Source organism: Gouania willdenowi, chromosome 6 (genome assembly GCF_900634775.1).
Source record: "Gouania willdenowi chromosome 6, fGouWil2.1, whole genome shotgun sequence".
NCBI classification, from domain to species: domain Eukaryota; kingdom Metazoa; phylum Chordata; class Actinopteri; order Blenniiformes; family Gobiesocidae; genus Gouania; species Gouania willdenowi.
Window position 1 is genome coordinate 18,798,213 of NC_041049.1, and position 12,098 is coordinate 18,810,310.

Genomic DNA, 12,098 nt, shown 5'->3' on the forward strand with positions numbered 1-12,098 from the left:
GAGGAGGTGTGCGTGGATCAGGAGGTATGGGCATCTCTGCTGAGACTGCTGCCTCCATGACCCGGCCCCGGATAAAAGTGGAAGAAAATGGATGGATGGATGACCTGAATCTAAAAGTTCATCAAAAGTATTTTACAAAGATTATTAGGTTTACATTTCTCTCTAAAAAGTGTTCGCTGGCGGTGTCAAAAAATGGTGACCTGGGGCACTCTGGGGGGCTGGGTCGGTGCGCCTGGGGGCTGGCGGTGCGGCGTGCAGTGTCCCCTCGTTGCCCAGGGCGGCCGGGGGTGTGGTCGTTGTCCTCGGGTGTGCTGCTCCTGGTGCTGCTTCTATTCCGGGTCCTTCTGGCCTGGGGTCTGTTCCCTGCTGGCTCTGGGCCCACTGGCGGGTGCCCGCCGGCTGCCCGTTCGTCACGGCTCTGGCTGTCTGCTGGGCGTGGCCCTTGGCCCCTCTGCTGGGATCTCGGGTGGGGAGCTTTCTGGGCACTCCCCTCGGGGGATTGGGTGCGGGGGTGGTGGGGTGGATGTCAGTGGGGGGCCTTGGGGTTGGGGGTTGGGGGCGGTGGCGGAGTGCGCTGGCTCCTTGGCTTCTAGGTGCTTTCTCGGGTGTGTATGTGGGGGGCGGTGGCTGCCTCTCAGCTTGGTGTCTTGGGATAAGATTTGTAGTGGGCTTAACTTTAGACACGTTGATCCCAAATACCTGTTTCAGGTATTAGCACTCACTCCTTCCCTCTGCCAAGGGCTGGTGATGGTCACAATTATGCAATAAAATATTGCAATTTATTTAATTGCAATAACAAAAAAATAAAAAATAAAATACATTGCTGTCTAAAAAAAGATTGCACTTCTTGTATTGTTGACCTTTGACAGCATGTGCAGACAAGTTAACAGTTGATTACTGTTCATGACATCTTGAGGTCAGTTTCATGGGACTTAAACATCAGACTTTAGAATTGTATTTAAAAAAAAACAAAGAAAAAACAACAAGATGATATCTTGTTGATATTACCATGACATTTTTACTTCTGTCAAAAAAGCCAAACCTTTTCAGCAGACAAACATTCAGACATCATGCAGAGTATTTTCTTCTTCGTCTGATAAGACAACCCCCTAACTCCCTTTATACACCAGCTTCCAGCCTTTGTGTTCTGTGTAGGTTTGCATTGATAGAATGAGAATCTAACCTCACTGCCTTGTACTGTGTTTTTGTGTGATGTCACACCCCTGCAGGCTTTTCATCACATCTCACTGACAGTATGCATCTTTCTTCAACGCATGGTCCCTTGGAGCTTCACCCAAACTAGTACATCTAGTGCCTCACATTTGCACCGGGACACACACACACACCTCAACAACACAAAGCCTTGAGTTTACACATGTCTAATGGGTTTGCAAATCGACAAGGATTGACTTTTGAGAGAGGCACCCAGCTGAGCTCTCACTCTGTTCTGTCACTACATAACCATAAACTGTGTGCTCTCTAATTGCCTTCTTGACAGGATTAGCCTCATGCATAATATATAATTTCTTTCAAAATGTATGTTATACAAGTAAATAAAACCAGACTGAACAAGTTTATTGTCTGTGAAAAAGCAATGGGTAACTTCAACAGGAAATACAAAAACATCATGAGAACAGTAATCACTTCCTTTTAACAAAGTTCTTGACTGGATTCATGGTGAAACTCAAACTCAAATTTCAGTCCAATAACTCTAAACTCTTTGTTTTATGCTTTTCCCCCTCGAAACGTTGACTTTTTTGTTCTAATAAGAAGCTTTGATGAAATACTGTGGGCTGAAGCAGCTAAGCAAGGCACGCCCCTGTGAGGTAAAAACTATAGGTTATTTACATAACCCCGAGTTCCCTGGTTAATATGAGTGAGATGTCCCACTATGGAATATACAGTAAGCCTCCGCGTCATATCTAACAAGCCCTTTGATCATCAAAATATACAACCATCCCGCCTGCCTATGTAACTATGGGGCAGGGTTGTGGTCAATTATAATTGTAATGGAGTAATTGATAAGTAATTGTAATTTAGTTCAGATAATTGCCATTGAAATTCAATAAAAAACTGTCAATAACAATTTAATTATACATAAAACTGTAGAACCATGTTAAAGTTCTATGGCTTACACATATGTAGTTAACAATCATAAAAATTAGTGTTGTCACTTTAACGCATAATTGCGATTAATTAATTACAGGAAAAATTCACGCACTAAAAAAATGAAAAAATTTTTTGCACCATAAACAGCACCTTTTTCCACTGCACGCCTTCCCAGTTTACCCATAATACTGATGCACCAACAACAATGGTAGAAGCTGAGGAGGCTAAAGAGTCTTTGAGCGTGTAAATTTTGTAAAAAAAAAAAAAAAAAAAAAAAACTAAACTAAAGCCCAGTTGTGTGCAATTTGTGCAAAAAAAAGTTTGTGAATCAACTGAGGTCTGCTAGCTTTTCCACCTCAATGCTAACTATGTAGCAGCTAACACGGACAGCGGTCCTCCTATTCGGATACGACAATAGACCGAGTGGCCCATACAGTCCACACTGGACAAGATGACAAGACTCCGAGCCAAAATGAATCAGTCCATAAGTATCAAATGGACAAAGTCAGAGGATAAATGGTAGAGGTAGAGGATGTGGGGATACTACTACTGGAGTGATTACTTGATTACAGCACTTTATTTTGTGATGAACAATGTTATTTGTGATGTGTTAATTTACAGCACTGTCATTGATAAGTCTGTTTTATTTATTATATATTATCTGAAGCAGAGAAAAAGCAACAAGTTTGGTGTTTAATAATTGTATTTTAATCATAAAAGTATTCCTACTGTTTATGATGTGATATACACATCAATATCCCCCTGATGGTCTAAACTAAAGGTATCAGCAGCCCTTGGGTCTAGTCTCACATGTAAATGGTTCAAGTCTGTTAAAAACAAACAACAAATGACTTTATAAAGCCACTTTGTTATACATAAATGCTTCGATCAGCCACAATAATGTAGATTAAATGAAAATACCTCAAGTTGAGGGCAATTCTCAGCAATTTTTAGGTGAGATTAAAAAAGAAAATAATTAGAATAATTAATCACAGAGCATAATTAATTCATCGCACTATATATTTAACCTATTGACAGCACTCAATCAAGTTTTCCACTACATTTTCAGTTCAGTCCAGAGTATCATTTTACTTTTTTAAAAAATAAATAAATTGAAATTGAGGGCTATACAAACAAAAAAAAAGCTGATGCCCACACCAAAAATATTAATACCAATATTTTCATGTATAAGGAAGCCTAACAAATTAAACAAGAAATGAAAAAAAGAAATTGGATGATAGATAATTGTTTTTAGTATTTTTTAAAGCTGATTTAAGACATGAGTCAAAACCAACCCATTATCATAAGAGCTAACAGAAAGCTATCACAAGTGGAAGTTTTATGGTGTTATTACCGCAGGGAGCGCAGGGATGAAGGTTATGTTTTACCCTGCTTTTATCTGTCTGTTTGTCTGTTAGCAAGGTAACTTGAAAGGTTGTGAAATTTTCAGGAAATGTTGATAATGGGACGAGAAACAAATGATTAAATGTTGGTGATGTTCGGGATTACCAAAAATGAGAAAATACCAAAAAAATAGGAAAATAGGAGCTGTGCCGGAGCCTGCTATTTTAAGCACGGTGGCTCATGGGTAATGTAGTAAGGCAAGACAAGGCATATTTATTTGTATAGCGCATTTCATACACAAGGCAACTCAATGTGCTTTACATGATAAAACATTCAACAGTTTAAAATTAATAAGAACATTTAAAATCATCAGTAAAATCAATAGTAGTGGTAGGGAAGTGCATTGTGTGTATGTCCTGCCCGGTACTCGTGCTGTACTTGGCAGAAGTCTGCGCTCTTCGAATGCTCTAGTTTAATAAAGGCTGACTAATTGTGATTAATTTAATATAAACTTTAGTAATTGAGAATGTAATTGTCATTGGAAACATAATTGTCATTTTAATAGTAATTGGAAAAATAGCTGTCACAAAAATCATTATTCATTTGTAATTGAACATGGATATTGAAGACGTAATTGTAACTGAAGAATGTAATTGACCCCAACCCTGCTATGAGAATTACAGTAGACTTAGTGCAGAGCAAACACATTTCATCTATTAAATAAGTTAGGAAAAGTGCAGCTAGTTGCTCTACTTTTTATCTGCTGTGGTAAGCAGGGCTTCAAAGAGTTGGATGGCAATGGGGGTACACTTAAGACCATTCATCTTTTAGTCAGTAGGAGGATTGACTGCTTGACTTTGCTGGTTTCTGACAGCATGGAACACTTTCCAAGTGTTTTTCCAGCTATGTATTTCTTGTTTGTCCCTTTCAGTTATCTCAACCATCTCAACATTTTGTTTTACTTTTACTGTATTATCTTCACTTGGTTCTGGTTTCTCTTTCACTTCCAGGACTTTAAAATAATCTGCCATGTTCTACAAGTTTTCCTCATTGTTCTCTTTTTTTTTTTCTCAGAAGAGATCCATAGTTAAATGCTGGCATGCAGATTGCTTTATGGATCCACTGGTAAGTCAATAACCTTTGCACATTAAAAGACGACTGGCCTTGCCACGGCCCATCTTGGCCCTAATTAGAAGACTTTTATTGTAGGCTAATAGTGGAGATGCTGTGCGGTGAAAAAAAAGGGAAGACAAAAGCAATGTAAGGCTTCACAGCTGGACAAGAAAGCTACTCTTTGCAGATCAATTTCTCCTTTGACGAGAAGGGCAGACCTGCTGGATAGGATCTGAGTGAATACACAACAACCTAAGTGTTATTTTTCCACCCACAGCACCTCAGGAGTTCATCAATAATCTGCCAATTGGAGTATTTCAATTTGGATTAACAGTCCAGTGTTAATGAAAGTCAGTGACAGGGAAGAGACGGATGAACACTGCCAAGACGATGTGTTAAGAAGGCGAGTCATCACTCTGTGTTGTATCATCAAAAAGTAAATGAACTGCATGGCAGATGAACAAGAATTGCAGTGCACTGCTACTACTAGGTGGGAAAAGCCAGATAAGCAAAGGAAAAGCTAGAAAAAAATATTATTTAAAAAAAACAAGAGCACTTGTAGTGTGAAAACCTCTGCCAAGTGCCAAATGTCTTTGGCATATATTGGGAGTTATCTGGATCAGTGGTCCTGATCAAGGTCCCATGATCATTCACACTTTAAAAGCTTGGAAGACATTTCTCTCCCCATCAATAACGATACAGTAGGTTCACATGTATGGGCAACAAAAAAATTTCAAAAATCGCAACAAAAAGAGCGATCCGGATCATATCCGGATGAAACTTGGTTGAATAATTGAGGAACAAATTGAACAAAGATATTGAACTGATGATGTTGAACATAAAACATAAGATTTTAGCAAAACATCTACTAATTGGGTTCAGCAAAGTTTATGAAGGTGAAAGTCATGGGGAATTGTAACCATGTCAGTAGAGCTAAAAAAGCAATCTAAAAAAAATAAGAGCAAAAAGCAAGAAGGGAGCTTTCCCAAATCCAAATATGTAATCAACTATTTGAAAGTTTGTTACAATAACCCCACAGTCAGACACTGTATTCCTCTCTTCCTGAACATACCAAATTAAAGCTTTAGATTGGATAAGAATTAAACCACCAGGAAGACCACAAAGGAATAACTGTCAAATAAAGACTGACTTGCAAAAACATGTTAAATGTCTATTCAGATAGATGGGTTTCATACAGTAGCCTTCATTTTGTTGAACACAAATGAAAACCTTTTGTCAACAACTTGCAGGTTGTAAGTTGTAAGTGAAATTCAAATATAGAGAAAATAAACAACATTATGTATTGCACTTTTTTCTTTCAGGCCTTAGGCATTTACCAGTATTTGTTGTTGTTTTTTTTTATCAAAAAAAGAGTAATATGGCACATTCTTAGTTTAAATTACAAATAGTTAAGATATGGTAACAATGGAGTTTCACTATCATGATAAACATAATTTTTGCTAAAGCTATTACAGGACAACAAAACTATCAATTTATTCAAAAAGAGACTCGGGGTGCTTTCAAAAACACCTATTAGATCTGCACCATGTTTCGCTCACTTGGATAGTCCGGTCTTTTTGCGATATGTGAAAGCTCATTCAAAGTCTGGGGCCGAGCCAACAAGCAAACTCTGGTCCTCTAAAATGTGGGTCTTGGTTCGCCTCAAGAGAGGCATGGTGCAGTCGTTAACTATGTGAGAAAACAAACAGGACCAAATATAGGACTTTACGTTGAAGCGCAATTGAGATGGAGCAACACTGTCGCCGCGGCAACAGGCACCCACACACTCACAACCCAGTTCTCCAGCAGGCAGTATATACCGTACACAAATATCCATCCATCCATTTTCAGACCTGCTTTATCAGCACACAAACATGTCACAAATATTTCCTCACTCTCTTCCGTATTACTCCCACCTCATTCATTTATTTCACTTCTCTCTCTTCCCCAAACTGTCAGCAATGGCTGCACACCTGACTGCTCTATGTTTCACCTGCTCATACATTCACATCTTCAAATGTGATATATCCTTAATGGTAAGTTACCGGTGACATGACGCCTCTGAGCGCTGAAAGGTGTGAGACGGAGCGGCTCATCTCTGTGTTTATGTAGCGCATTAGCAAAGGTTGTGGGATTATGGGTTATTACTGAATTATTAATGATGTTCCTGCAGGGTTTATTTTAGAATTTCCTTTGGAAAACATAGGAAGTGGGACCAAATATAGGACGTACACGGCGCAACTGTCAGTGACAGGGCGGCGACACACAGTAATCACGGCAACGAGCACGCACACATTAACACACACACTCAGAGATCCAGGTTACAAACATTTCCACACTCATTGTGTTCAAGGATCATTATTAATTATGTTTCATTTTTCTGACAGAAGTGTTGTTTTCGTATATGGCGACTGAAGTATTCTGTCCAATAGGCGACCGACCACTTTGCCTGCGTGACGTTGTTCAGAGAGGTTGGTGCGCGTGGCCAATAGCATGTGTGAAAGCGGACCAGACCAAATTAAAATACAACAATGTTGCAGATTCACTGCCTGAACCGCACCAAGTCCACCAGACTATATGTGTGAAGGCAAACTAAAACTTAAACTGAAGGACTAAATTTGAACCAATCCAAAACTATGGTAAACTAAAACACTGAAATGTTACTTTAATTAAATACAGTTTTTGGTGAGTGACTAAGTCTAAAACAAAATTTTAAAAATTGTTGTCAAAATTAACGCCGAGTTATAATGTAGCAACAGGGAAACTCGAGACCGGCAGGGGGTTGATGCTGACATTTAAAGCAAATGATGCTCTCACTCAGCAGCAATCAACAGCTCAAATTATTCATTATTAAGTAATTCAATTGCATGTGTTAAAGGACAATCTAATGTTTTAAAGGAGAGAAAAAAACAAAAAAAACAGTTTTTACTTCTTTTAAACAACTGTGCCTTGTATGATTTGTGTATGTAAACTAGCAGTGTTAACATACATAAAACTTCTCCACTTGAGGTTTTCCTCCTTTCAACATGCTGTGACTGTATTAGCTTAAGTACCAAAGAGACAGGAAATAGAGGAAGTTGGAAAAGTAATAATAGAAAGGTAAAGTAATGCGGCAGACTTCAAGGGAGCAGAACAGAAAGAGATAGTATCTAACACTTTCTACCCCTCAACAAAGAAAGAAAATTAGGCTCAGTGCATGAAAGAGCCAAACCTCTCACCGCCCGATCTCTATCCCTGCATCAGAAAACCAGAGCCTCCATCAACAACAACAACGCATCAGGCCTTCATGTAAGATGCCAGCTCGGCACGTTTGAAGGTTTGCTGGATCGGTGTGTTGTTCAAGGCTCCAGCACATGAAGAAACACAGGAACAAAGCATGGTGTAATGCTTTCAAGATCTGACAAAAGTCTGACTCACTCAGAGAGAGAGCAAGAGAGAGAGAGATGTCTAAACTCGATCATTTTTAGAATGACAGCATAGTGGGCTAGTTGTTAGCCTTCCATTAAGACAATCCTGGGTTCACTTTGTTTCTATCTTTGTGTTTGCTTGTTGTCCATGTGCCTTCTCTGGGTACTTCCTCCAATCATACAAAACATGTACATTAGGATAATTAAAATCTCTAAATGCCAGGTAAAAGTGAATTGAACTTTGTTTTTTTGCTTTTGCCCGGAAATGGAGTGGCCTCAAGGGTGAACCCTAGGGGTGTAAATCACCTGTTCTGATACGATACAATGTCGATTATCAGAACAATGAATAAATACTTGCTGATGTCATAAAGCCTGCCACCATGCGATTTTGATTTGATTCCATTTAGAGGCCAGCCGTTGATAACGACAATAATCTGGGGGGGTTTCACATTTTGAGAATTTTAGTTCCTGACTGTTTCAGGCATTTACATGAAAAACATTCTTTAAAAAAACTCTATTATCCTATGTGTGATGTTGCTCCTGTTGTTTTAATTTCACCTTTGTTTTCTACAGCACTTTGTGATTTTTATCTGTGAAAAGCACTATATAAATACAATTTACTTACTTACCAACTACTATTTGGTGTTTTCACAAAGTGGAAGGCAAAAACCAAAATCATTGATTAAACAATCGATTCATTGATCCAGACCAATTAATCTTTACATCCCTAGAGAACCCCCGCCCTAGCTATTACCCGTTTCTCAGTGGAGATAAGCACCAGCAGAGCCCTCAGATTTTGAACAGGAATACATGGGTTAAAAGATGAATGAATGAATGAATGAATGAATAATGCATTTTTATAAACAAACCACATATTTAAATTGGTATTCTGTGTTTCTTTAAACATGAACTACTATAATCCCATCACTATTTCCTGTGGAAAGAGTGCAAAACATGAAAAAACAAGACGTTACAGATATACAAGTGTATCTTGCTTACTTTTTTATTCATGTATGCACCATTAAACCTAAGAGCTACCCAAAGAGTATCTACGCTAACACTTCTGACAGGGAATAAGACATGACAAAATCCTCCAGTCGATCGCATGGCAAAAACATAGTGCAAGCCATCACTCATAGGGGTTGAGGATTCCATCTGAATAACATCCAGTTTATTTCCAGAGTTGTACATGGCAAAAACCAGAAGAGATACAGTCCGCCTTTGATGCAAAGCCTCCGTGCGTCTTTGGGTTTAATTCAGAGATTTGAGTTGATAAAACAACAAATGTGAAGAGAAAATAAATGTTTAAATAATTCTAAAAAAGTTGATACCCATGAGGTGAAAACAGCTTGCTGTGAACATATTCAAGTGCATGCTAAAAGAGACAGTTTTTGAAATATTTTCCAACCATCCAATTTGGCAGCTTTTCATACAACGAAAGTCATGAGGTCATGTGGGAAATATCGGTAACTGTTTTGGAATATTATACTCAGTTTAAAACAAAACTTACAATTACTTAAACTTTGTGTATGCTCATGTTTCACTCTAATTACCTTGACAAGAGGTTAAGAAGTCAGCATTATTTTACTACGTACCTCTTTTTTATGTAATAAAGTGGCCACTTAGTTCCAATAGAATCTGAGAGATTTTTAGTACTGTATTCTGCCCAATGAAAAGCAGTTACCTCATATAATCTGACTAATGGATAAAGCAAATTAATGCGAGTATTAACTTATTAACTTAATGATTTGCTCTAGGATGTGACATATGAAGGACACAATGCGATAAATTCAAGTAAATTGCTTAAAATAAAGATTAGCAACAACTGATTTATAATCGACTCAAAAAGAACAAAAGGAGCTGGAAAGTGAACAAAACTCGGGACGACATTCAAATAATGCATGCATATCTTTTGTCATTTTGAAACCACAAAGTGTGAATCATGAGTGTCACATTAAATCACTCCTGTGGGCAATTTGTAAACTCCTATAAACCTGATGGTAAAGTTTTCAGAGCATGCAAACTCTAAATGACTGAAATGTCATGAATCTCCACCCTAGGAATCAAAAGACTCAAACCCATTGCCAGGGGCCCATTACTGTGAGAAAGAACCATGGTAAATGGTAAATGGACTTGATTTATATAGCGCTTTTAAGACTACAGTAGTCCCTCGCTATAACTCGGTTCACCTTTCGTGGAATCGGTGTTTTGCAGATTTTTTTTTATAGTGCAATTTTGGATGCAGTTTTTTTACAGCGTATGAACGTGTATTGTGTTGTGCGTTCTGATTGGCTAATGCTGCGTTCACCCACCAGCGATACATCCAACTCGGTGAGTTTCACTGCCTGCTGAAGTGAGGAGCTGTGTTCCTTTTTCTTCTGTCGCAAACATAAACCACAAGTGAAAAAAGCCGGTGTGATTAGCGGCTAATGCTATCTTAGCTCAGTGCTACAGAGAGAAATTTTACCTGCTACTACCACCTCCTCGCTGATTCTCCTCCACGCCAAATCCTTCCTAGTCAGGTCCTGGTTATAAAGGCCGTGTCATACAGCTCCAGGTGGTCAAACACAGCTTTTACCCCATGGTTGAATGGGTGAACAGACCAGTGTCCATGTTGACGTCAACAAAGACTCTGAATGCGCTCGGCATCAATGTCTGATCGCTAGCAGTGCGTTTGCTGTGTGCTGTATGTTTGAAAACAGGTTTATGTTTTAAAATCTAAGGTTTGAACTTTGACAGTGTTTAAACAAGAGAGAAATGTTAATTCCTGTCTGAGAAAAGTGTATAAAGTGTGTGGTGAAGGGTTTTACAGCCTTAAAACATGTCTAATAATAGTGAAAAATAAAGCTGACTACTTCACAGATTTTGCCTATTCCAGGTTATTTTTAGAACGTAACCCCCGCTATAAACAAGGGACTACTGTACACTGAAGAAGTCCCAAAGCGTTTTACAATATCAACTCATTCACCCATTCACACACCAATGGGACTGGTCAACCACTGGGAGCAACTTAGGGTTCAGTGTCTTGCCCAAGGACAATTCGCCCATACACTGCATAAACCTCACTGAGCTGCGCCGTGCTAACACTGCAACTGTTCAAATAATCCAACTTTTTCAGCCTGACTTTAGTTTATTTCTGGAGGAGTTTGTTTGTGTTATCAGAAACATTAGGTGTGAAGGAGAAGTAAAACATTAATGTGTGTGTGTTTCCACAAACATGAACGCACACAGCAGGAGCGCTCTGACAGAAAAATACAACACGCCTCCACGTGTCATGCTCTCTCTCACACTGCTGTAGGTGCCCACATACGGACTGACGGTGAGTGTTAACTGGATTATGTTGATAACCGGAGCTTAAAAGCACATTTGAAAAACTTATTGAGGTAAAATGGAAGAAGAAAAAAAGCAGGTAAAGCATAAAGGAAGGCTCTGAGGAGCTGCAGGACATAGAGGGTTGTGTAAAGAGAGATGATCTCTGGCGTCCAAAGGCTGATTTGCTTTGACCTGTGCTGGTGAACCAGACAGTAAACCCTGAGCCCTGGCAACCACAAAAGGTGGCACTTTACTTGATAGAGTGCAGCACATTCAGTGGAGGGAGCCGCAGAGATACGAGTGCTCCACACCTCAAAGGAAATGCACAGAGAAGGTGAGTGTTGGGTGGGAGATGTACTCACCGATGTATTCGAAGACGTAGACCACGAAGAACGGCGTGACCAGGTCATTGATGCCCTGCACGTAGCCGCTGGCTGGATGGCGAATAGCCCAGATGAACAGGATTCGCTCAAAAATCTAAATGCAAGTAGACGCACGGAGTCAGTGTAGAAACAGCAGAGCTTACACAAATTCAACTTCAATGGCCTTAGCAATGACACAAAGCAATGACTGTCTATTATAGAAAAGTAATACACAACATAATCACTGAGAACGGATTATGATTATAAAAAAATAAATTGATTAAGGTTAGCCATCAAAAGCAAAAAGCAATCAAAAGCTAAATTTAAAAAAAAAGTAGGTTTTGGTTTGAGAAAGTAAGCAATGTGTGTAGGAAGCGGCTGCAGAAACAGTGCAAAGCATGCTAAGCTATGATTTGCATATAAAAAATGATTTGTTCATAAACTATTCCAT

General features: G+C 39.1%; 1 protein-coding gene across 3 annotated transcripts in view; it reads right to left on the bottom strand.

Moving 5' to 3' along the window:
* Window positions 1-12,098, bottom strand: part of tbc1d22a (TBC1 domain family, member 22a) — a 182,166-nt gene that overhangs the window by 111,394 nt on the left and 58,674 nt on the right. For all 3 annotated transcript variants that reach the window (XM_028449744.1, XM_028449742.1, XM_028449743.1), the window contains one exon: window positions 11,648-11,762. In XM_028449744.1, the coding sequence (XP_028305545.1) occupies window positions 11,648-11,762 (115 nt within the window). The remainder of the gene's footprint in view (window positions 1-11,647; window positions 11,763-12,098) is intronic.